The following is a 25,817-nucleotide window of genomic DNA, read 5'->3' as shown; positions in this document are numbered from 1 at the left end:
CTATCATTGTCCTTTAATTAAGAGAATGGAGGTTGCAGTTAGTATTTTTCTATTATGTAGCAATAAATGTGTTTCTTCAGAGTGTTCTTAAGTTTTTACCTTTCTGTAAAGTTAAAGACTTTATTTTCGCTTACTTTCTGTGATCTCTGCCAGGAGATGTTGCAGTTGCTTTAAAGCAGTTTTTCAGTCCTTCTTATTTGTAATTTTAGTTTACATTTTACATCCATGTGGTAACGTTTGAGTACAGTAAAGCTGTGTGTGCTGACTGCATACCTGAAAAAAACCCATACATCTTTAAATACTACAAATACACATTAATGGAAAGATTGTTTACCACCCCAACTGTTGTTAGTGGACAATTCATGTCTGTCTTAGGTCTATTAAGTCCAAAATTTAATATGAGATTTCTAGTCAGCTTCTGTATCTCAGCTTTCCAGAAGACTCGAATGATCATTCTAAAACATCTGTACAGAATGTAACTGGAAATATGGTTGAATTTTAATGAGGAGGTGATAGAAACTTGAATCTAATGCAGTAAGAAGTTAGGTAAAAGCTCTGATTCAGAAGGGGCAAATATTTCACTGAAGTTATGCTTCTAAGGTTTCTCTGAACATAATTATTTTGCTACATAAGCTAAAAAGCTTATCCACACATCAGTGTTTCACATATGCAATGTTATTTACTGGCAGATCCAAGAGTTCTTTATAAATATTTGTTATTATAATTTCTACATTTTCCTGGCGATGTAGATAAGTATTATTTGTATTGTTCTACAGTCAGCGATACTATATTAAATGTTACTCAGAAAATTCATTTTGGAGAGAAGGATGAGGCTGTGTATTGGATCTTGCTTCTCGACTCTACTCACTAATCATATTTCCCCTGGGAAGGAAGAAAAGCAAAAAATTTTCCCTCTGCATTGGTAGTCTTATTCTGATTTCAGCTAAGTGTTAATTGACTTTGCTGAACAAAATGTCACTTCTCTGAAGTAGCAAATAGTACTAGAAGCAACAATATGTCTTGCATAGCATTATTTTTTTGTTAGCGATTGAGACTATGTAATGTGTTTATTTTTAGTAAGAAAAGTCTCTGAGAAAATTGTCAGTACCACAATCCACTTACTTTATGCCATTATAATATTTTTTCAACCTTTAGAAACCTCTGTACTTCCAACATACTTAAAACTACCAAGCTAGAAAATGATTCTTCCGTCTTCTTAAAATAGTTTTAATAGCAGCAGAGCAGTGAGATATATGTAAAAAAAACTGTGTGAGAATCATTTAGCAGGAATGTCACAATTTCCCTGTTACAGTTGACTACCTGAGCTTCACTGGGGGCAAGATACCTTCCCATCAGTTAAAGATACTTTGGTTCATAAATAATGCATCATCCTGTTATATTCTGGCTTAATTGCAGCAATTTACTGGTCTCTGATCGATAAAAGCATAAAACTGAAAAAAGTGTATATGTGCATAATAAAGCAAACTCTGAGAGGCAGTCTTTTGGCCAAAATAATTTAATATAAAGGACCACTTATATCAAAGCAGAGACTAACAGTAGAATGGAACTGTATTGCTCCAGGTCAATTTCCGTGGCAGACACTGGAATAAGAAATATAAGCCACACTTAATTTGAACAAAGAGGGGAAGGATAATTTATGTCTCAGAGAAAATCTTACAGAAATGTGTTACGTTTTTACTGCATGATAAATAATGCCTGATGAAATTCATTCAGTGTTTGGCCCTGGATCCTCCTCTGTATTCAGTTGAAAACTGCATCTATAAACTGAAGAGTATGATTTGGTTTAGATTGGTTTGTCTGTCTTGTTCTACAACAGGGTGACAGAATTTTGAAGAAATGTTATTTTAATTATTGAACTATTACTGATTTGAACTTCTAAATACAGTTTACCTTCCAGCAAACTCTCGTCTGTCCCTGTGAATGTAGTAGATACCAATAATATAGGCTTTCTTCTTGATGCTTTGGAAGAGGTGACTTGGAATAATAAAAATTGCAGTCCACACCTTGCAGATGAGGTGATCAACAAGTATTTTTTCACCTTTTCAGGTTTCTTGTTTGATCTGTAAAACTGCAGTCAGGAGCAGACAAAAGCATGAAAATGTTTCCGGGGAAAAATAAAAAGCCTTTCAGTATTTCTGTACTATTTGGAATTTTAAAGATGTAAAATTATATTTATAGCTTGGCAGTTCAGGGAACTTTTTCAGAATTAAACCTTTGGAAATGTCTCCATTACTCATGCTGATAAGGAGCTCTGAGTTGACTTTCTCAGCCAGTCCTTTTCCTGTGCAGGACATGCTGATGTTTCTCTGGCAAACATAGCTAAAATTTGTGCAGGAAAAGATGTGCATTTGATCCATATCCAGGAACAAGTAGGCACAGGATAGAAGAGTCAACAACATTCACTGAAATTATTCAGGAGCTTAAAGATAGCACAGATTTTCACACAAGAAAAAGAATACTTCACATATCTTTATGACATTGAACCAACATCCGTGTGTTGTTTTTTTGTATTAGTATGGTTGTCCGGGTCAGGGTAAATTCATTAAGGTCAAAGCTGACTTGCACCAAGATTTATGTAAGTCTGGAGGAATTCCATTGAAATGAAGTTATCTTTAAGATATGAAATAAAGCATGAGGTTGGATTGTCTGGTGTGCCAATCTTCTTTCCCTTTTGAGAAGCTTACTAGTTGCAAGAAGGCAAATTTACTGATGTTGTAAACATTATTCACCATTGAAGTGAAATATTATAACGGAAGGAATTGTGAAAGCTAGTATGGAATATTAAGACTTCTTGTACCCTGTGTCAAGAGGCATAGGAACAGGAAGGTAGTTCTTCCGTCATTCAGGATGCGATTAGTAATGTCTCATTATTTCATTCAGGAACATCTAAAACAAAAGGCTCCTGAAAATGAAGTAGGTATCTGGCTTGGCATTCAAAGCTTGGATTTTAAAATGAATTATTGTGTTAAGATCTGGAATTCCACTAAATTTAGATGGGAATTGAGTTCTTAACACACTTGCTCTCCTTTGAGCATCTTGGTTTCACTATATTTATTTCTCAGACTACATAGTTTTCTGACTTTGAAGCTCCATAGAGATTCTGGTGTCCATGCAAGATGACGTATTCAAAATTATTTATCCACAAACATATCCAATTGCTATGCTACAATACTATATCACAGTCTATATATTACCAGCTTACCTGATGTAAATATGGTGTATATTTATTATTATTCATTGTTAAGGTACCTAGTCTTGGTTGAACAAGATAAATCTCAAATTGCTCCATTCTAGAGTTATTTAAAAACTAACAGGTACATTTTTGTCTTCCTTTTTTCGTAGTGGGGAAAGTGGTGCTGGAAAGACTGTAGCTGCTAAATATATCATGAGTTATATCTCAAAAATTTCAGGAGGTGGCCCTAAAGTACAGGTGAGTTGATCTAGAGTAATACTGAAGCATAAGGAGAGTCTAAAGATTTACTGCAGAGGTAGAATGACAAAGGTATGTCTTGGCAGACACTGGCAGCCAAGAGGCACACTCTACTGAAGAAGCTTGTGGGTGACCAGCTAGAAATACATGCAAGCCCTCAACAGCAGAGAGACAGTGAAGTGGACAGCGAACTGCTTGCTTGCAGATTTCTGGGCTGCCTCTGCTGTGGGAGCCATGTGAGGGAAATCCACAGACCCAGAATGGTCTCTGCTAAAAGTTTTGTAGCTCTCACGCTGAATTATGTCTACAAGCTTTTTTTTTTTTTTTTTAGTTAAGTGGTGAAAGGTACTTTATTTATTGTTCTTAATTTCATTAACAACAACCAATCTCCTTTTAGTAGATGTGCGGGTTTTTTTCCTCTTGTGTTGGCATTCTATTGAAAACTGAACTGGCTTTTTGGGTTTTTATTACTTCCATTAAATCTGATTTGTATGCATACGTCAGAGTGCCAACAGCAGGAACATAATCTTGTACTATGAGGTTATCTAGTCAAAATCATTATCTGAAAGCTAGCTAAAACAACAAAAAGCTCTTTTTGTTAATAAGTATACTATCAATGTCTGCTCTATCTATCAAAACCTATTAACTAAAGCTGATAGAGTGAATTAGCCATAAAAATTCCCTTAATGACATTACATTGACTGACAGGCAGTGGTAGGTAGCTAATTTTACTAGTCCATGCTTTTTGAGTGCTTACTGTTATTTTTTTGCTTTATTGCAGTCTGCAATGTTGAGTATGTTCTTTCTGCTTAGTTTTGTGCAACAGTGATAGTGGGAACATTGCAGAGAATAATTCAGTAACCAAGAGAATGAACCAGAGAAAGTATGCATTGTGTTATTTTTGGAATAAATATAATCATACTTTATAAGTAAATATTTTGTATTGTTTAAAAGAGTCCAGCTTTTTGCACAAAATTTAAAAATATTCCTAGTGATTAGAGTAACAGTTGATGAAGTTGGTAAGTTGTCTTGAGTATTTCTTTAGAAATAAAGTTCAATCTTCTCTTGACAACCCAGCATGCATTGGGTTTGTTCCAAAGCTAATTCCTTGTCCATACTTCCAACTCCTAGAATCAGATAAAGAGACAAATAGTAACACACTTTGTTGCTTTCTAAGGCAGCTAGATAGCAGCATCATTGATCCTGAAACAGATTGCTGGAGCACTTGCAGATTCCTAAATTTCATGCTGCTCTGACTTCATTGGTTGTGGTTCCAGATCCCCCAAAAGATTCAAATGCTCATGTGTTACAAGGAAATTATTTAAAATCAAGACGATGAAAAAAACCAGATCAATTTATTGGCTGTGTTGCTTGGCAAAACAGTGAACAGAAGGACTAGTTTTTAGCCTTGGGCATTTTGTTCAATTTTGTAGTATTTTCTTCAAAAAATAGGTACAAGAAGTTCTGAAAAAAGAGACAGATTCTATTCCTTATCTGATCAGGAGGATTTCTTGCAAGCTTTCTTGCTTTTTTTATGACATAATTAAGATGTCATGGTTTGCTAGAAAATCCGTAAGAACTTCTAAAATGTCTATTTCTGAATCTCTGTTTCTTTTGTTTCCTAAAATTTTAGCATGTTAAAGATATTATTCTACAGTCCAACCCTTTACTGGAGGCCTTTGGGAATGCAAAAACTGTACGGAACAACAACTCCAGCAGATTTGTAAGTCCCTCTGCCTTAGAGATTATTTTATTCTTTCAACTTATGTGCTGATACAGAGACAGTGTTCAGGAGTATAATATAAATTGACTAGAAGTGAGGTAAATCTAAGTAAAATATAAAGTGTGTTTTAAAACATAAAGTGTATGTTGAGAGTCCTTGATTTCATTCTGTATACGTTGTGCATTTGTTTCTCTTAAAATATGTAAGTTACAACTTATTTATACAATGTTCAGCCTGCAAGCAAATAACTTATCAGCAACAAACTGAAATAACTTATCAGCAACAAACTGACTGTTTTTTCAGATCAGTAAAATATATACAGTAATATATGTTTTTACAAAAAAAAAAAAAGCTTTTTTAAAAATAAATTAAACCATCTGTAGGGTTTGATAGGAAATACCTTTACTAATATGTGCAGAAAGTAGGCAGGAATTATTTTCAGTCTTTTGTTATAAAATACTTAAGATAATATTGTGAAATGACTGTTCGCTAGATAACATACTATAGGTTACGTTTTTAAAAGTTACACATAGACTTTACAAATCCGAGATTTGTTCCTCAGCCAACGTGCGTCTTAATGCAATTAATGTCTCCCTGAAAGGAAAAGATAATCGCTTTACATTGCTTCCAAGCAGAACTCCACTTGCCATTGGTTGTAAATCTGTTACATTTACTTCCTGTATAGGTGAGCCTTATGGTTTCCTTTATACTAAGCAAGAGTCTCAGCAGTGAAAAGAAGCCACTGACTTACTCTCTACATTTGCATTACCACGTGACGTATTATTCCAACTCTAGTGCTGTGTAAATACAGAAAGAAAGATATGTGATAGTTCAGGAGTCTAAGCCTAGGTTATACCTTGAGGCAGCTGTGTCACTGCATCCATAAAGATTAAATATCCTAGTAACCTTCCTTGAGATAGAGTACAAGTGCATGATTTCAGATGTGTATTTACTAATCATTCAACAGCTTTAATTATTTATTGCAGGGGAAATACTTTGAAATCCAGTTTAGCCCAGGTGGAGAACCAGATGGAGGGAAAATCTCTAACTTCCTACTGGAAAAATCTCGAGTTGTAATGAGGAATCCTGGAGAGAGGAGTTTTCACATTTTTTACCAGGTCAGAAGTGTTTAGGTCCTTTCCAAGTTATTTAAAATAACTAGGACCAGTTTTTCGTTTTGAAAAGTCGTTCTCAACACGGTGAGATTACTGAATGTGTGCTCAAGAAGGTAATTGGATGCCACTGAGAAGCTTGACAGCATGTTAAGATGCCATCTAAGGTAGACTTGCCTAGCTGCCTTTCAACTCCAGAACAGAAGTACTTCAGTATTTCAAAGGCCTTGCTTGGAAATTCACTGCGAACTCCCATATGGAAAAGTCCAGTAGAATATAATAGAAAATGAGAACTTTCCAACAGATTTCTGGCCTATATAATTATACCTTCTAATCTGAAATTCTATAGCACAGCTGTGAAAGAGAGATTTGATTCTTGGTTAAGTTTTCTAGGACATTTAGGATAATATCTATTTGTTGAATCTTCCAAGCATCCCTGCTTTTTTGTGTTTAAAAAGGCTTTTTTGGCCTTTATTGATCCTTGACATGCGAGTTCCTTATTGCTCAAGTGCTGTTGATCAAGCTCCTCAAAACTAGAGTAAAGACAGTGCATTGTAAGTGACTGTAAGCAGCTTCACATAAAGTTGAAGTGCCATTTCCAGGATGGAAAGCTGAGTTGGAGCTGGAATTGCTCCAGGAGCTGTGCGTTCTCCTCTTCTGAGGTATACGGAACAATGTGCATTGTCCTGCTGATTTTCCTCTGTGGTTTGGAGAGGTTTTTTGACACAGCAGCTAAAAGACTGTGGGGTTTTGACTATTCTCAAGTTAGTTTGTTCATTCCTTCCTATTGCAGCCGTGTCTGTACATGACTGCGTAGACTTATATAGGTCTGATGAGCCTCTCCTCTGGCAATCACAGCGTACAGGAACCTTTTTTAACTGCTCGGTTACTTATTCTTGGCACTGTTGGCCTAAATGATGCAAAGAGGTGTGACTTGAACCATGCTTCAAATTACATAGTGTTGAAGCAGTTCAAAACTTGCTTAACATGTGTCATGATGGGCATAAAGGATACTTGGCCTCACACTTAGAGTCACAAGTAATGCTTTCTTCATATGTTTTTTCAACTCTGCCTACCTTTCGGTAGGCATGGAAAACACATTGCTCCTGAGAATTGAGATAATACATTGCAGATTGGAAAACCCCTTTTGCCTTGTCTTTCTGAGGTAAAGATAATGGAAGACATCTAGGTCAGTCACAGTTTTTGCTTTTTATTAGATGTGGAAGTTAGAACTAAACCATTCATGGGAATGGGAATCCGGTCTTTTAGGTTAAACAATTAACAAAACATAGGAAGGATACATACCTGGTGAAGCACTAGCCATATCCCTCACAGTAATTTCAGGCTCAGTCACCTGTTTCTGACTTGCCTCATCTCTGCTGAAGGTCGTTGTATGATACCTAATTTCGGGATTTTTAATCTGCAGCTAATTGAAGGGGCCTCCTCAGAACAAAAAAGCGGTCTTGGCATTACCAGTATGGACTATTATTACTATCTGAGTCTCTCTGGGTCCTACAAAGTTGATGACATCAATGACAAATCAGATTTCCAAGAAACACTGGTGAGTTTTTTACTCTTATCATTTGCATAGTGGTGAATATATGTTCATTTCACTGTCCATTTGTAGTAACATTGATGTATTGATGTGGAAATGAGAAATTAATGTAGGTATAATTTACTTTAATTCTATTTTACCCTGAGGAGGAGGTATGTTACCCTGAAGAGGTCCTACGTTGCAGTCTAACAATGCTGAGAAGATAGATACTTTTTATAGAACGATGTTTTGTTTTTTTGTTTGTTCTTTTAAATTTAATGAAGTTTAATTGATAATCTGCAGTAACACAATGCAAACACAGTGAGGAACTGGGTGCCCTGTTTTACCTGAATTCTTAGTGGTGACTACTCTTCCATGCCTATTTGAAACAGTGCAGCTGAAAGGCTGGAGAAAGGGACTTAGAAAGGATAGATCAGGGATCTTTATCCAGTGCTGCTGCCAATTCATTGTGTGACCTTTACGCAAGGCACATCAACTTGCTGCACGTCAACTTGCTGGTCTCCTGTTACTAGAAACTTACTGTTTAAAACAAGCATATTAACACATCTTCTTACTTATATATGTAGCACATTTAAAGGCCTAAAAAAAATAGTTACTGTTGTATTCTAGCTAACTCAGTATTTTAGAAAAACAGTCAGTTGAGAAGCTATTCTGTAAATTGCCATGTACTCTGGTCTCCAAAACCCAGTGTTGTTGTGGATTATTTTCTACTAAGTGGCTGAAATTAGCAGCCTAAGCCCGACAGACTGTGCTGCTTTTAGAGTCATTCAGTACAGCTTCACACTTCTTAGTCTCTGTGGATAGACTGTGTAGAAGGAATAAAATCATTGTCTCCTTAAGTTCATTGTTTCCCATTTTGCAATGAAACTATTTATTTTCAGTGTGACACTTCAGAGCAGATGCTTGTTTTTTAGTAACTTAAATTTTTCCAGAATTTATTTTGCTATCTTCTAAATGGTGTAGATGCTTCTGTATTTAGTTAAAAAAAATACAGAAATGCTGAAGTAGGACATCTGGTACCTTCTCAAACTTCAGTGCAGGCTGTAATGAAATTTGGTTGCCTTAGGTATTTGAATTGTTTTGAAAAACTCAACTTTTTAACATCAGAATTTTAAAAGGACTTCTATGACAAGAGTCACTGAACAGATTCTTTGACTGATTCAATTACTTTTTTCTTTTTCTTCCCAGCATGCAATGAGTGTGATTGGGATCTTTGCAGAGGAACAGGCATTGGTGCTGCAGATAGTGGCAGGAATACTGCATTTGGGAAACATCAGCTTCAAAGAAGTTGGCAACTATGCAGGAGTAGAGAGTGAGGAGTGTAAGTACCTCTGGAAACTGTTACAGAAGTAGCAATGGGCTGAAACCCAGAAGGCACAAGGTGAACCTTGTGAAGAATCTTGAGCTGCTTATTATCCAAACACAGTTGCATCATTTCTTATAGTGTGAGGCTGCTAATTTAGATTTTCTTCCAAAACCAATGGTACTGAGGCCCCTGTTTTGTCTTGTACAATGCCAGTGACTTAGGAATGTAATTTTGCATTTTGAGTTTAAGAAATCCTTTTCCAGTCTTTGAGCATGAAATAATAGCAATTGTGAGAAACACTTTCAAGCAGACTTGAACTCTGCTCCTTTCAGTGCATCAGCAGGCATTCATAAAAACACCTGTTCCTGATATGGTTTGTCTGACCTCGTTGCCATGTGAAAGCACCTGCCAGCTGGTGGAGTATCCTGTCTCAGGTACACAGTCAGTGCTCAGGCATAGGTACATGTACATGCAGCCAGAAGAGGTGCCTTGGAAATAGAAATTCAGAATTGAAATGCAAAATTTACATACTGCATCTATGTTCCCTGTCTTAGATTTCTCAACACATACCTAATTATTACATCTGCTATGTAACTATTTCCTTATTATTTCCTAATTATTCCAATTAGAACATCTACTATGTAACTATTTCCCTATTATTTCCTTATCCACAATGCACTGTCCTTGCATCCCTTGCCTCCTCCTGCTGTTTTATATCAGCTCAGCCCACATGAGCAAGACATTGAAAGAATAACGGATCTTGAGTTTTAAACATTTTTGTCATGATTTATACCTCACATCTAATGTTGATTTTATACTACCTTGATAGTTTAAGGACAGAGTGGATAAGCACAACATACATTTTAGCTTATACATATCTATATATTCTCTTAACCCTTATTTCAGAATGGTCCTTATGTTTAGGAAAATGGCCTTTGTTTAGTTTTAGGTAAGTTAAATATGAATAAAGTGTCTTGTGCAGTTAACTACTCACTCAACTGCATGAGTACTCTCCTGCTATTTGTTTTAAGAAATTGGGAAATAAAAATTACTAGTATTTAACCTTAATTTCTTAATTTGAGAGAACAGTAACTGAACCCAAAGAAAAATGTTTTGTGGCATTTTATACATCCAAAGAAAAGTATAGGATTTTTTATATGCCTTACAATTCCAAATGGGCTGCTGTGCTTCCATTTAAATCACAGTATTAAATCTTTCAATACAATCAAGACATTTAACAGCCAGAGGAGATAGATACAGGGTGGGTTGCATCAAAAAGTAACAAACTGAAAAGACCTGAGTTGAAAATAAGTTGGTAAATGTGAATGTATTTCTGTCATGAGCCATGTAGACCATATTTCTCTTGCTCACTGGGATATAAATACAGAAGTTGTGTATGAATAATACATTGAAGAAATTAGCAGATAGAATGAGTATAGAACTTATTCATAAACATACTGCATTTTAAAGAAGTCAGAGAAGAAATAGCAATGTCTAGTACATTTTCTGCATTATGAATTTGAAAGTTGGGTTCATCTCTCCACTAATCTTCCCCCCCCCCCCCAGTTTACCCTTTGTCCTAGCCAACTAAATAATAAAGTGTTTATAGCCTGGATAGCCACAAAAGATAAAACACAATGAAAGACCACTGATAAGTCATGCCATGTGTAAGTCTGAAATAGTAAAAAGTTTAAGAATTTGGTCAATAGTGGTGGTGTTGTTATATAGCTAATTGCAGAGAAACATGCAAAGGCCATTCCTCAAGACACCAAGAACTCCAGTCTTTTACTCTGAGTCAGGATCAAATCTATACAGACCATTCTTGACACACGTTTAGACAAATACTTCTTTAAAACTGCTAGTGATTACTGTTACAGTACTTGATTATATTAATAGTTGAAAAAAAATTTCTCATTTATTCTAATCTTCTGTGTTGCAAATCATGGCAAATACTACTTGTTCTCTCCTGGATGCAGAAAGCAGTTTAAACTGTGCCTCTTTACACTTGCATTGTATTGAAGGATTTGCTTGACACTTTCTGAAAACTGATGAAGTGAATCTAGTCTTTTTCAGCTTTTCTTCACAGATTGTATTTAAAACTATTCCACAGAATGCTGTTGATTGCTTTTTGAGGATCATTTTTTCAATTACATACATATCCTGCATTATATTAATTTCTAGACAGTAACTCTATGGTCCCTAACTAGGGAAGATAATCAAGCATCTTAAGAATCTGAAGTTACATCAAGTCATGTCCAGCTATTCTTCCTTTACAGAAAGTCATTAGCACTGTGAAGGAAGAGTTTCTGAGGTATGCATGGTTGTTCTTACCATTATGTTGTCTTCATAAATTATTACAGTAGTATTGGCTAAATACTTATTCTGGCACCTTTACAGTATACGTGAACATACTTGGTCTATAATTACCTACATCCTTTTGCATTCTAAAGCATATGATGTTTGACCTTTTCATGTGCTCTTCAACCTGAGTTCTCAGTGAGTTACCAGAAATGTTGCCAACTTTGGTTCGTTGTGTGCTTCCTAGTACCCTAGGGTAGATTTAATCAGCTTGCTGATGGTAATAAATCAGATTTCAGAAAGCTGGCAGTTACTTGCCGTTTTAAAAATAATTTTGGATTAATGTACTGAAGGGTTTAGCAAAATCACGCTGTGATGTTACAGATGTGTTAAGCACAAGTGACTGCTGCCCTAGTGATTATTTTACATCCTCCTCACACCAGTAAAGTAGATCTGAAAGCAATGGAACATGGAGGAAACACTGTTAGAGGATTATGTGGTTTAGCAGAGGTGCAATACCAACTCCAAGAGCTGCCCTTGGGAGCTATTTCCATATAGTTTCAAGCCGTTTCTCTTTTTCCATTCCTTAAGGTGTGTGACACCTGTAGCTAACATCTGCAAAGAATCCGCTAGACTTGTGGCTGCTTATTGCACAGATGTATTTTTCTGCTTTACTTTTAAACAAGGGAAACCAGAATTTGCAAAATACTTCCAGAATGAGGGATTCAAAAACCAAAACCAAATAAATGGCAAAGTAATTGAAAACTTTTTGCAATATCCTAACTTAGAAGAAGAAAGGGAAATAATATTAGGAAGCAGATAGCATATTCTTTATTATATTTTAACCATTTCATGTTTTTACAAAGCATTTCCAGTGGTGTCAGTTTTATTTAACGTGTGAGCTCTGTGTTTTATTTCCATATCCTCCAAGAGTGATTTGCTTGAACCACAGAGGTCAAAACTATGACCTAAACCACTTTACATGTTTGAAGGACTGAAGGTACAGAAATAGCTGACTATTTTACTTCAAGGTGTTTTATCTTAATTGAAATCCATGTAAGTGTAAAGAGTTGAAAAGGTCCTTGGGAAGCTTAGGGAAATTTTAAAGACATTAATCCCTCCTCTTTTTCTTTTTAAGCTGCATGCCTCATGAGGTTTGTTACTGCTGATTGTTATTAGAGGTACAGCTAATTTTTTTTTCTTTCATTCTGTATTAGTTTGGCCTGTAAATTATAATCTAGCAACCCTGATGTTTCTTGCAGTTTTGGCTTTCCCTGCTTTTCTCCTGGGAATTAACCAGGACCGCCTAAAGGAAAAACTGACGAGCAGACAGATGGACAGCAAGTGGGGAGGCAAATCCGAGTCCATTAATGTAACGCTAAATGTGGAACAAGCCTGCTACACCAGGGATGCACTGGCCAAGGCCCTTCATTCCCGTGTTTTTGATTACTTGGTGGATGTAAGTGGGATTTGCTTGATTCTACTGAAGTATCAAAACAAGTACACTAGGAATGTTCCTTGCAGCACTTTTCTTGTCTGTAACTTTAGCAGCAGCACTGAGCAGTGCAGTGGGAGTGTGACCACAGATATCAAATGCTGATTATATGACAAATGCTATGCTTTCTTTGAGGAAAATGAGCTGTGCTTTCAGCATTATATTTGCTCAGTCTCCTGCCACAACTGTCCCATATGATATTCTGACATCACCTTCCTGTCAGCATCCATACTTCTCCGAGTGTCACTTTCTCCTATGTAGTTGAGCATTTTCAGATGAGCAGCATTAGTGGGTTAGTGGTCCTCTGCTCTCTTACCCTACTATTCTGCAAAGAACCACTTCAACATCCTGATACTTTGGCATTTGAGGAAATGGTCAAATTCCATTCTCCACACTAAAGGAGACCCTGGGCTGGATTGCTGGGGTAGAAGCCTTACCTTTGGCCAGAGATGCTGGCTAGGTGAAGGAGAAGTCTCCTCCGTGGTGGCACTGCTAGTGTCTCAGAAGTCTCCCTTGTCTTGACAGCTCTGTAATTCCCACTATGTGCCTGTACTAGCACTGACACTGCAAAGTAGGAGAATACAGAAATAGGTGAAAAGATTCATGGTACCATCTGCAAAATACATCAAATATCAGACTTAAAGCTGTTCTTTTTTTTGTTGTTCCTTTTCTCTAACTGAGCCAATTACACCAAAGGGGAAAGATTTTTACAAACAGTAGATCCAAAGGCTTACTAACCTGGAAAACAGGATAGTATTACTGTTCATTTCCTAGCTGTTAATAACAATTGATTAAAAAGTGAAAGTAAAATATTGTGCATTTTTTTATTCAAATATGTTCTTTCTGAAGAAACCCAATGTTGTAACATAAAGATTTAAGTATATGAATATATCTTTTAAATAGATAAACTACACTTTGTTTTACATTTTGTCTCTGTTTTATTAGTCTATTAATAAGGCTATGGAGAAGGACCATGAAGAATATAACATTGGTGTCCTTGATATTTATGGCTTTGAAATATTCCAGGTAAGGCAATGCAGAGTTTGAGCTGATCTGACCTGGGAGAGGTTTTTGTTAATTAGAGGGGGAAAAAAATCCACAACAGAAAAAAACCCCCAAATTCTGTGGCCAGAATAAAAGCAAAAAACCCCAACCCAGCTTCCTGGGCATTGCTTCTCACTGGTAATGTCTCACTTAATAAGCACAAAGTATTGAAGAAACTTCAAAGAAACTAGGTCATTGATCTTAAAAGAAAGATCTGAGATTACACAGAATGTCTGTAAAGTCAGCAACCCATCCATCATTGACAGTGTTTCTTTGAAGCTTATTGCCAGCATAAGAACTAAGTATTATTGTATATAAAGCATGAGACTAATTTTTAAATTGTTTCCTTTTCTATAGAAAAATGGTTTTGAACAGTTCTGTATCAACTTTGTTAATGAAAAACTACAGCAGATTTTTATTGAACTGACACTGAAGGCAGAACAGGTAACCAGACGTTTATTATTTTTTAATTCATAAATGAGCAATTGCTTTTTCAATTGGTAAAAAAAAATGAGGTTTCATCATCTGCTAACAATAAAATTTGCCATATTAAGTAAGACAAAGAAAAAAAGCTTTTGTTGTTGGCTAACCCTAAAACTGTAAACCACATCAGCTACAGACATTTATTCTCTCATACAGTGGTACAGAAGGGAGTCCATCGTACAGTGTACTAATGCAGTCATATGACTGCCCAGACTTGCTGCATATTCTGACTCATTGACAGAAATCGAAAACTGCAGTTGGTTCCATCCCTGTGCTTTCGTTGGCCATGACACACATAGGAATACTTTTCTTAATCTCCTCCACACCCTTTTTAAAATTTTATTTAATATATATATATATATATGAACGAAAGAGATTACTGAGACAAATGCAGAAATACTTCAGAAATTATTTGCAGTTCTCTGCTTACAGTCTTACTGCAAAATCTCACTTTACATGAATGTGAGCTTCTGCATGGGAGGGCAGACAATGCAGCTGAGACAGAAGCTTTGTGTACAGTATGAGCTCAGGCCTGGCACCAACTTTAGGACAGTGTTTTCAAGAATGTGCATACACAATTGCTTTTGTATAGAAGGAACTGATCATTGCAGTTGAGCACACAAATGACCTGCTAAGTGTCTAGCTGAACTCATATGTATGCAGCTGAGGGGATTCATTTAATTAAATTTTAGTATAATTTTTTTCCCCAGTCAGTCTCTAAATGTCTTTATGGTTACAGTAATTGAGTGCAGAAATAAAAAGTAGAGCAGTGTCTCCATTTCTAAATGTGTTGTTTTGGGGGTCTGATCCTTGATATGCCTGTCACAATCTTAATTTTTAAAATAGATGACGATATGGATGCTTAGGTGCACTGTCAAGACACTGTAAAAGTCACTTTGTTACTGTTTGCGAAGTGCTTTGACAATAAATGCACTGATGAAATATTCCTGCTCTTATCAGTAACTACTCAAGGGCTATGAATGACAGAAGAATGTTTGGGGAGAACAGAGAATGCTTCCTGTTCATCTGTTGGGCAGCAGAGAGCTGGATTTAACTGCCAGTAGGGTCATTTCTCCCACTTCCCCCAATCATACATTTGGCAAGTCTTTCTGAACATGAGGAGTGCAGAGTTTGTATATACATAGTGCATTATAAATCTAGTGCTACATGCATGGTGCAAAGGAATATTTGCGTCTTTCTTTTTACCTAACAGGAAGAATACGTGCAAGAAGGAATTAGATGGACACCAATAGATTACTTCAACAACAAAATAGTGTGTGACCTTATAGAGAACAAAGTGGTAAGTATTTAGAACAAACAGATGGAAAAAACAACAAGGTGTTCTCTAAAATATTTGGGCAACTGCTTGCTGTCAAGAACATTCATAGGAAAAATGCAAATACTGTTGTTCAGTTACTGAGTCATACCGAGCCTATATATAAATCTTACATAAGATGTCTTATAAGAGCTCTAAGAGGTATGTCATCTAAGATATATGTTATCTAAGATATCGACCAAAAAGAGAACCATAAGGTAGTATGATTGATGTGTGACAAAAAAAATATAATAATGGAAATTAAAATTTTATCCACCTGAATTTATCACAAACTTTACAACATATGCTACTGTACATCAGATAAGACTCTCTGCGTCCCTGGGAGATGAATTTCAGTTTGGGGAAGCTACAATACCAGCTTCCTTTGAGGTACTGTTGCAGATTAAGTAGAAACAAGAGAAGAGGAAGTATTAGGAGATGATGTAGATAACAGAAATTTTGTGTCTTTGCTCCACAGAATGTTCTGCAGTTTAAAGTCTTTATGTTCTGATCTGGGGCAACATCAAACGTTGAGTTGTTCTTTAAGACAGAAGTAGGTTGTTTGTCAGCTAGTTCTTTGTCCTCATGTAAGGCAGATAATTTTAACAGTAGTTCAGGTACTATAGTGACTTGCACTTAAATGGACATTAGATTTTGCCCATCTCCTATCTGTATCAGGATAACTAGAAAGGGGATAGGATTTCTGTCACAATCTTAAATATTTAGCTCTAAGTTTGTCAAACTACAGCATGTGAGTTTAAATACTTACCTCAGACATGGGTTTATTTTTTGGTGGAATGAGAAGGAAGATTGCATTGTGAAGGAATTAAAAACTAAATGTTGGGCGTTTTGGGGTTTTTGGGTTTGTTTTTTTAACAGCAATCATTGTTTTCCCCATCATTTCCCACTGTCACTCTCATTACACAAAGTGGCATCGCTCCTTTAATTTGTACACAGGCATGCAGATAGTTTATCTCTACTGTGAGTAGAGTTTTTCTGTAGCAAAGACAATTTTCTGTTTGGGGGGAACAACTGGCATCATAACATTTTCCTTACTTCTGCTGTTTTTGTTATTGTTCTCCAATGCATTAGAATCCCCCAGGAATTATGAGCATTTTAGATGATGTGTGTGCCACAATGCATGCAGTGGGAGAAGGAGCTGACCAAACACTGCTTCAAAAACTCCAGATGCAAATTGGGACTCATGAACATTTCAACAGCTGGAACCAGGGATTTATCATTCACCATTATGCTGGAAAGGTAATGTGAAAAATCATCAGAGAATTCTGCATAGTGTATTTATCAAGAAAAAGAACAATAATCAAAGAAAGGAGGAAGCCCTGGAGAGCTGTTTTATTTTAAGTAACCAGATTACCTCAGGAGACAGTGTCCTCCTTTCACAGTGTAGGGAGCTTAGAACAAATATGCCCTAACACAGGTCCCTTACTTAGGAGAGATGAGTCTGAGCCTTGCTGCTATCAAACATATTAACCAGAACTTAATATTAAATGTAATAAATAAATACCCCTAGTCTTTTATTAATTATAATCTTAATTGTTGGTTATAGTAGCAGTAAATTTAAAGAATTCAGATATTACCAATAAAACTGGGAATATAATGTACAGTTCTATCTCCTTTGGGTATGTTTCTCAGACTATTCATGATTTCGTGTAGTTATAGTTAGTAAACCCTTATTATGCAAAGATTTTTCTTCAATAAAATTCAGTATTAAATACACTTGTGTCATATTCTATTCAACTAGCTCCATAACATTCTTTTTCACTGATTTTAAATATATGGTTTTCACTGATTTTAAATATATGGATGAAATTTCTTTGTTTGTTATGAAAGAGTTAACTAATAATATATGCAAGGATTTAGTGATCAATGTAGTATCTAAGTTATACCAGACTAATCAGAAAGTTCAGAACAGCTACTGATGAGGACAGAATTTAAATTTTCTTTTAATTACTGGGTTCTCAACTTACCACAAACAATCAATTTCCACCTTGGCCCAGGTATCTTATGATATGGATGGATTCTGCGAGAGAAATCGGGATGTTCTTTTCATGGACTTGATTGAACTCATGCAGAGCAGTGATTTGTACGTAAGCGAAACTTGCTTAAAGCTAGGAATAACGTGTTAGTTCAGATGGATGCAGAGGGCCTGACTTCTCTGCTTTGCAACTTTTGAACTCATTTGTATAAAAGTGTAAATAAACCATCACTGCAGTAGAACAGTATCACTTGCATTATATTGACCTTCATTTTCTGCAAATCTGAATAAATAAGGTGCTGCAGTGTCAGAATCAAATGGTATAATGACAGCCACTTGTTTTGGCCTCAAACAAGGCCATCAATGATTGGCCATTCTCTCAGAACAGGCACTGTTAACATGTAAAGCAACATTTTTTGGTTATATGTTTTAATTAATTGATGCTTACTTTCTGAGAAGTGTGTGCTTCTTTGAGTCTAGAAGCCTGGTATCGTGTCTTCCAAGGCTCACTAAAATAGCAAGGGATCTCTGTGAGGAGCGAAGCTCATGGAAAATACTAATCTTAAAATAGATTTGATATAACTACAGATTAATAGAAATAGCTATTTATATTCTGCTCAACTATCAACTTTTACAACATACTCCTTGACATTCCTGTTGTCTTTCTATGCCAACACTATGTTATAATTCTTTCCTAGGCCTTTTATAAAGGCTCTGTTTCCTGAAAATCTTCAAGTGGACAAGAAGGGCCGTCCTACCACTGCGGGCAGTAAAATCAAAGTATGTCTAGTTCTTCTGTGTTTGTACGTGGACATATGGGTGTGTGTTTGTGTATGGATACCTATGTTAAAAAAAGTAGTCTTTGCTGTTTTTTACTGTCCAGACGTTTTTAAAGGTAGACATCAGGGGTATCTTGATTGCAAAGTGATGTGTTGTTTCAGCTGTTAGAATCATGTTTTGCCCAGTGTCACTGTTCATTAAATGTTTTGTTCAGCTGCATTCTACAGCAGTGAAATTTCCAAATGAGCAATTGATGGTAGTGATAATAGTACTTGCATGTGCATAATGAATGAGCCCCTTCACTCAGCCACTTGATGTCCTACAATTAACTACAGATAACTGGTCTCTTTATAGTGCAGAAATGCAGTGGGGCCTGATCCAACACCCACTGAAGGCAACAGAAGTCTTTCTACTGACCATAGTGTGTGCTGAGTAAGGCAGCATGTGTTAGAAAGCGAGCATCTTTTTGGAGTCGGGTTGTAAAATATATGCTTAGATTACACACTTGCAGATATTGGAAATCGATATTTTATCAACCTCTTTCCTCATACTTCACCCTGACAGTCAAGTTCACCTGGTACATTCCTTATAGTTTAAATATATTACATAGCTGGAGATAATGGTGCTTTCTATTTACTGATAAATTTTTCATAGGGTGCTTACTATCCCAAGACACTTTAGTTGTTCTGGAGAAAGACCAAAGTCAACTGGATCCAGTCAACTGAATCATTAGCAGAGGGTTGATAATGTTTAGAATTCTCTCACAGGATTTAGCCTGTTCAGCTCAGAACCTATTGTTTTCCCTCAATTTTACAGAAACAAGCAAATGACCTTGTTGGCACCCTGATGAAGTGTACACCCCATTACATCCGCTGCATCAAACCAAATGAAACAAAGAAGTCTCGAGATTGGGAGGAGAGCAGGTATGGATAAGCAGAGTATGTGATGAGAAGCAGTACTAATAGTCAAAAAAAGCCACAAAAATTTATAATTTGTAATCATACATCCTATAGAGAAACAGAACTGGATACTCTAAAACCTTCAGAAATGAAATGTGGCATGACCTCTCCTAAACTTTGAAGGTAAGGTGTGGTCACTTGGTCTAAATCAGCAGTTAGTATGTGAAGTTCTTGGCTTTCCTCATATCAGTTACGAACAATCAATGTTTGCATAACAGTAACGCAATTGGTGTATTAAAGACTCGTTTTTTCTTGTAGAATTTGCACACCAAATGCATTATACATCAGTTCTAACTTTTGCTTTATGCTTTGAAAAACAGCTTCTATTAGGTAGCTAAAAAGCCAACAGGGTATCTGTATCTGCTTTTATGTATCAAACTTACCAAAAAGTGTCTATGGTCAAGAACATAGAAGGTCCCTTCTTCACTTCTTGACTTTTAAGTTTCATTATCCAGCTCTTTAAAGAGAAGTCACTAGTATATCATATCAGGTGGTTATATAGACATTAAATAAATGTCTAAATCATCTGTTTGGTTTACTGCATCTGTTTTGAGGTATCTTTAACTGTATGATGCTTTATAGCATCTTCCTATTACCTGAAAAAAGATAGTCTTTTTTGCACTGAGGTAGGTGATCAGTACAGTATGGATGTCCTATGTGAGGTCCTAATATAGATAACATTTGTTACTATATACCAAGTACTTTTGGTATTGGTAAAACTGCTGATAAAGCAAGTGGTTATTTTTGTCACACTGAAACAACTTGCAAAGTAAGTCTGATAAAAAGCATTCTTGACCATATCAACACCACACCAGAATTCACTTCCTGCCATTTGGCATGCAGACTAGCACAATTACATGCAGATGTAGGGCACTTACAGAAGCCACAATTGGGACTGCACTTGAAAGTGTCATTTAGCTCTTGGCAGTAAATGTAGACCCTCTTTCTCTAGCTTTTCCACCCCTGAAAATCCTGCTATGCAGCACTTAATTTTCCACTGACACTGGGGACCGAAGGAGGAAAGTGATCCTGGAAAAAGTATGTCTAAAACTTTTAACTGTAAGTTGAGGGGCTTTTAAAACTGATCATTTACATATTGGAAAACAGGTCTATTATTGTGGAAGGTGTTGCTAGGAGACCAGTGAAACAAAACCCCCAAAACCTAGTCCTGAGAAAAGGCCAGCTTTCAGGAAACTCCTTTTGGAGCAAAAATAGGCAAGATTTCTTGTTTTCCCATAATGAGGATGATATTTGGCAAATGCAGCAGCTACTGATAACAAATAAAATACAAAGGATTTTATACCATCAAACTTGGATACAAATGGAAGTAGTTCTTATAATGGTAATCCTTCATCCTGTTGAAAAATGCTAACATTTTGTCCCATTTCAGACTGATTTCCCATATACTGTACTACGACCTCACATAGGATACGTATGCTGCAGCAGTTAGTAACATGTCTGGGGAAAAGTAATTTTTATGCATATAAAACCTCAAACTTAAACTTAGTTTTGTTGTTTCACAATTTTACTGTGGGAAAGTTCAGTGTTAAGAGAAATACAAAACATAGCCGAGTTTGTCATATTTGCTGAATGTAGGTTTAGGGTTTTTTTTGTTCTGTGATCACGTAATGCTGTAACATACACATGCTGCCATAGTCAATGTGATGGGAGTAGTATATCTAATCTATTTAGCGGTAGTATGTTACTAGATGATGAAAATACTACTGCAAAAGGGGAAAAAAAACCCGCTTCCCAAAGCATGTCTTCATGCTCGCAGAAGCCGTGTCACTCCAGCTTTGTACTGCTGTTGAATAATTCCAGAATATTTAGCACTGAAACATAGACCTTATGTAATACCTAAACCTTGTATAATACCTTAGTTATTCCAAAAATTGGGGTGTTCTTGAAATGTGTTTTTGTTCAGGTCCTGGCACAGCCACTTGGACTTGTATTCAAAATTGCTGCATTAGCTGAATTCCCAGACCTTGACCTGCTTGAGGTTGATGCCTGGAGGGAGATTTTCAGTGTGCCTTTTCTCAGAAAGAAAAGGAAAAACAGAAAAATGTCTCAAATTCTCTGTTGCTGGACACTAATACTGGCAGGAGAGTAAGAAAATGGGAGTAATACTGTTGCTCCAGTGCATTATTCCAGATGTGAACAGGACGGAAAAGTTATAAACAGGAAAATGTATTTTCGTCCACCAACTTTCTACTGTACCAGGATTCTTGGAGTGGGTACAAAATACACTTTTCCTTGAACACAGAAAGATTAAAATGTGCAGTATTCTTTATTATAAGCTAAAAGAGCAGTATCACTCATCGTTTAGTAAAATACCTCTCAAGTGTTTTTTAAAAAGAAATAACTGAAGGGCTTTTGTCATTTGTAGCATGGGATTTCAAAAGTTTTTTTACTTTATACTATGACTTATGTGAAAAGAACGTTTCAACCAAAAAAAGGGAAAAAATCAACAGGCAATACAACATTTAAAAACAGCTAGAGAAGTAACGTTGAATTAACAGAGTTTTTCAGGATTTGAAAAATCTTGCAAAATCAAAGAAATAGTAAGCAAAACAAAATGATATGGTTCCTTACAGGCTCACTGATTTTGATTATATGTAAAGAAATGCTCTTTTATGTACTATTTGTTAAGCTTGCAGGACTAAAATCTTAACTTGTATTTCTGACTGAAACCTAAAGCTTCTATAATTTGCCCTATGAAAGAACAGCAACAGAAAGAATACCACATTTCAGAGTTAAAAACTGACATTGCCTCTTCCAGGCACATGACTTGGATGAGGAAATCAAGGAAATGCAAAGAAAAACAACAAGAGTTATACATTGTTAAGGAAGCTAACTGAAATTCTTCAAATCAAATCTCCAAGCATTAAAGAGTAGACTAGCAGGATATATAAAAAGGAACATAACATACTGCAACTCCAGAAAGGGGAAAAGGTGCCAAAAGGAAACTTTTCTTTTGCTGTTTTTCTGTTTTGAGATTTATGTGGACATATTTTTTGCCTGTTTAGAAGTTAAATGAACACGTTTTACATGAGGGAACTGTAATGGTGTTGGGATAACGATGTTTCAGTTCACATGGGCAGCAGAGTCCCTCCACAGCCATTAACATTTTCTCTGGGACAGGTACCAGCTCAGTTTTTGTTTGTTATTAAAGTATGCCATGAACAAGGTTACCAGGCATGCTTCAGCCAGTCTTGTGCCTATCCTCAAATCCTTCCTTTGCAGCATGATAACATTAGGAGGAATATGAGCTTTTCATGAATATACTGGCCTGGCTTTCCTCTTTCTGATTCTTTTTGTAATGAAGGTTTGGCATCTGGGGCTTTCTCCAGCTATCAGTTTTGGTTCCTTCTCCAGAACAACCAAAAAGAGCTACTGTGTGCTACCATTGATGTTTGAGCTATGTAAAACTTAGGTGAAACCTACAATAAAAGAACACAAAACAATTTCCCCCTCCTTTGGGTACCAGCTATGTGATTGTATAGCTAACAGTTATTTGGCCTTCTATGGGTAATAATATTAGTTAAGAAATTTATACATAAATTAGGGAATGGGAAATTAATCTAGGAAAAAATGCTAAGGTAAACATGCTACATATATTTCAGATATTACATATTCATAGACATATGTAGTCTACCTGCCTTGAATATTTTTCCTACCATGCACATGGTAAGGTGCAAGAATAGATTCACATACCTGTGCATGAATTTTAGAAGTCAGTAGTCTTTAAACAAGATACAGACTTTTAAGAATACCTCAATCCACAAATATGGTGAAATAAAATGGACTGCAAGTTTTGCATTGTTTTTGTTCACAGGGTAAAACATCAAGTGGAATACTTGGGTCTGAAAGAAAATATTCGAGTAAGAAGAGCTGGCTATGCCTACAGGCGGGTTTTCAAGAAGTTTTTGCAGAGGTAGGAGTAATACTAATTTTGAAGTATTACAGGACAGTTGTTTATATGAGGAGGAGGAAAATAAGTTGCAAGTTTTGAAAGCTTCTCATTTTCCACTTACCCTTTCCTTTTTCTCCATTTGCCTTGCTCACAATCTAGGTTACACGGAGATTTGAAAGTGTCTTAAAGACTGGCTTTGTGTCTTTGAAAGACTTTTCATTTTTCTGTAAACTTGCCTAAGACCTCAGTTCTTTTTGTAGTGCTGTGGGAGGGTTCCTCTCAAAGTTAAGAAGAGTTAAGGGAACTTAGAGTTTTGAACTGCAGAGCCTGGAATCTGAGTGTCTAGCTGCTAGATTTTGTTTAAAATGTTACTGCTTGAGTGCTCTCAACTGTTCTTTCCCAATGACAGAAGATAAGTAAAGCAATACGTGCCTGCCATTCAGCCATTTCAGTGTAAAGAGTAACCTTAGCTTAAGTTGCTTGTCCTATCCTTCCACTGGTGTTCAAACAGCTGGGAATGGTTACAACTCAAACCCCTGCACTGCTCACCGTGTGAAAGCAAGTCAGAGCTCTGTACAACCAACCTTTTTTTCAGTGTCTTAGGACCAGCTGTTAAGATGATTAACTACCTCCACTAGCTAATGAAATCCTCTTATTTAAGAGCAATTTCAAGATTTATACAACATTCAGCTTCTGGTTTTTAGAAAATTGAGACATACAGCTAATAAATACCCACACTGGGGCATTACATGACAAATCAGCTTTTGTTGGAAGCCTTTCTGTTACGTTTGAGAATATAAAAAAAAAACCCAGTTGTTGTAAGGACTGCAGTATAATTAATCAGACAACACAGAGCAAAGCCACTGATAATACTTCGTAGTATAGAGAATGTTCTAATCATCTAGTAATAGACAGACCTAAAATATTTTCAAGTATGGACTCAATTTTCATTATGCAACAATTTAAAATCCCTTTTTCTTCATGATCTTCAAGCCCAAACACGTAAACGTGAATTGCTTCAGGTCAAAATAGTTAACACAGACTGTTGCTGAGGCAGAATAACAGACTAATGTGCATTAAATCTAGCCTTCACAGTTGCTGGAACACTGATTGTGAGGGCTGTGCAGGTCTAGAAATCTGTCTGAGAGGTCTGCATGTTACTGTAAATTTGGTCTCAAAAAACCCTCTCTAAGACTTAGTTTGAAGTTTTAGAAGGCAGGCATTCTTCATTGCAGTGCTGGATGCACGGGGGATCATTCCACCTAACATGAATGCCGAAAGACAAGGGCACACTTATTATGTACAATAAAAGAAATGAATATTCATGTAATTTCCGAGAAGTACACACCTGTTTTCAGAGAATCTAATGCATATGTTAATACATTGCAAAAGGGTACTGAAATCTGGGGAAGAGTCCCTGAGGGGTTTCCACAGGTGTCTGCCGGTTTGTCTGCCCTGTCCTAAATGTTCCCATCACAGTTGCAAAAATTATGTCCTTGGGCACATTGTTGTCTGAGGCCCCTTACAGCAATTAGCACCAACTGCTTGCAGGCATCAGCTAGCGGGCATCATGCACAAAGGAAAGCTGCATGGTACTTCTGGAAGGTGAATAGATTTCTATACTTCATATGTAGAGATCCACAGGCAACTGAAACAGTCATTTATGAAATACATCCATTTGTTTCAAGTTAGACTTGTTAAACTTAACATTTTGTTATGAGTAAAACTCTTCCTGCAACCTTTCCATTCACAGTTCCCTAGCATCCAGAACAAGTTCTGTTCTGACACCCTGAGTCAGTGTGAGTAAAAGTGGGCTGAGGCATGGGATGGACAGGAAATGCATGCTTGTACACTTGTTTTCATTGGGCGTTCCTTGGCAGCTCCATGTAAGTGGAGATTTCTGGGCTGAATAGACTTTTATGTACAAAATTTACATTTGCATGCAAAAAGCCACAGTCACTGAAAAGGCCTGTGTGTTTCAAAGCATAACCAGTCTGAAAGCTGAACTCCATATTCCCATATTTAGACATAGGACCTAACTGCATACTGTGAATTTAATAGGTAATTTGGGGGGGGCAGTCATGATTTGAAACTGTTTTAGAAGCATTTTAAGAAGACATTTAGTACTTGTGCTGAAATCCTCTGTAAGATCAAATTACACAAGCTTGAAAAACCTGGATCTGTGGATAGTGACGTGACCAGTTTAATGGGAAGCATGCACAAGTACATTAGAAGAAAGTGCTATTTCTAAACAGCAGTGAACAATGATAGAATGGTCATGTTATAAAATTGTGAAATGCTTAATTGGTACATGTTATAGAATAATCTGTTCTGCCCTGTTGACTTGTCACACCAATAAAATGTATGAAGTTAATCTGAGTTTATGA

General features: G+C 36.4%; 1 protein-coding gene across 3 annotated transcripts in view; it reads left to right on the top strand.

Moving 5' to 3' along the window:
* MYO1E (myosin IE) overlaps positions 1-25,817 on the top strand; it is a 95,277-nt gene that overhangs the window by 43,669 nt on the left and 25,791 nt on the right. For all 3 annotated transcript variants that reach the window (XR_012630372.1, XM_074880223.1, XM_074880224.1), the window contains exons 5-18: positions 3,364-3,451; positions 5,085-5,174; positions 6,161-6,292; positions 7,713-7,847; positions 9,030-9,162; positions 12,708-12,904; positions 13,886-13,966; positions 14,342-14,428; positions 15,681-15,767; positions 16,875-17,042; positions 17,801-17,886; positions 18,477-18,558; positions 19,375-19,481; positions 23,353-23,451. Coding sequence is in view for 2 of the 3 variants with exons in the window: in XM_074880223.1 (XP_074736324.1) it covers positions 3,364-3,451; positions 5,085-5,174; positions 6,161-6,292; positions 7,713-7,847; positions 9,030-9,162; positions 12,708-12,904; positions 13,886-13,966; positions 14,342-14,428; positions 15,681-15,767; positions 16,875-17,042; positions 17,801-17,886; positions 18,477-18,558; positions 19,375-19,481; positions 23,353-23,451 (1,572 nt within the window). In the remaining variant the exon portion in view is untranslated. The remainder of the gene's footprint in view (positions 1-3,363; positions 3,452-5,084; positions 5,175-6,160; positions 6,293-7,712; positions 7,848-9,029; positions 9,163-12,707; positions 12,905-13,885; positions 13,967-14,341; positions 14,429-15,680; positions 15,768-16,874; positions 17,043-17,800; positions 17,887-18,476; positions 18,559-19,374; positions 19,482-23,352; positions 23,452-25,817) is intronic.

The sequence above is a fragment of the Strix uralensis genome, chromosome 11, assembly GCF_047716275.1.
Source record: "Strix uralensis isolate ZFMK-TIS-50842 chromosome 11, bStrUra1, whole genome shotgun sequence".
NCBI classification, from domain to species: Eukaryota; Metazoa; Chordata; class Aves; order Strigiformes; family Strigidae; genus Strix; species Strix uralensis.
Note: the sequence above shows the minus strand (reverse complement) of the source record. Positions and strands in the feature narration are given on the sequence as shown.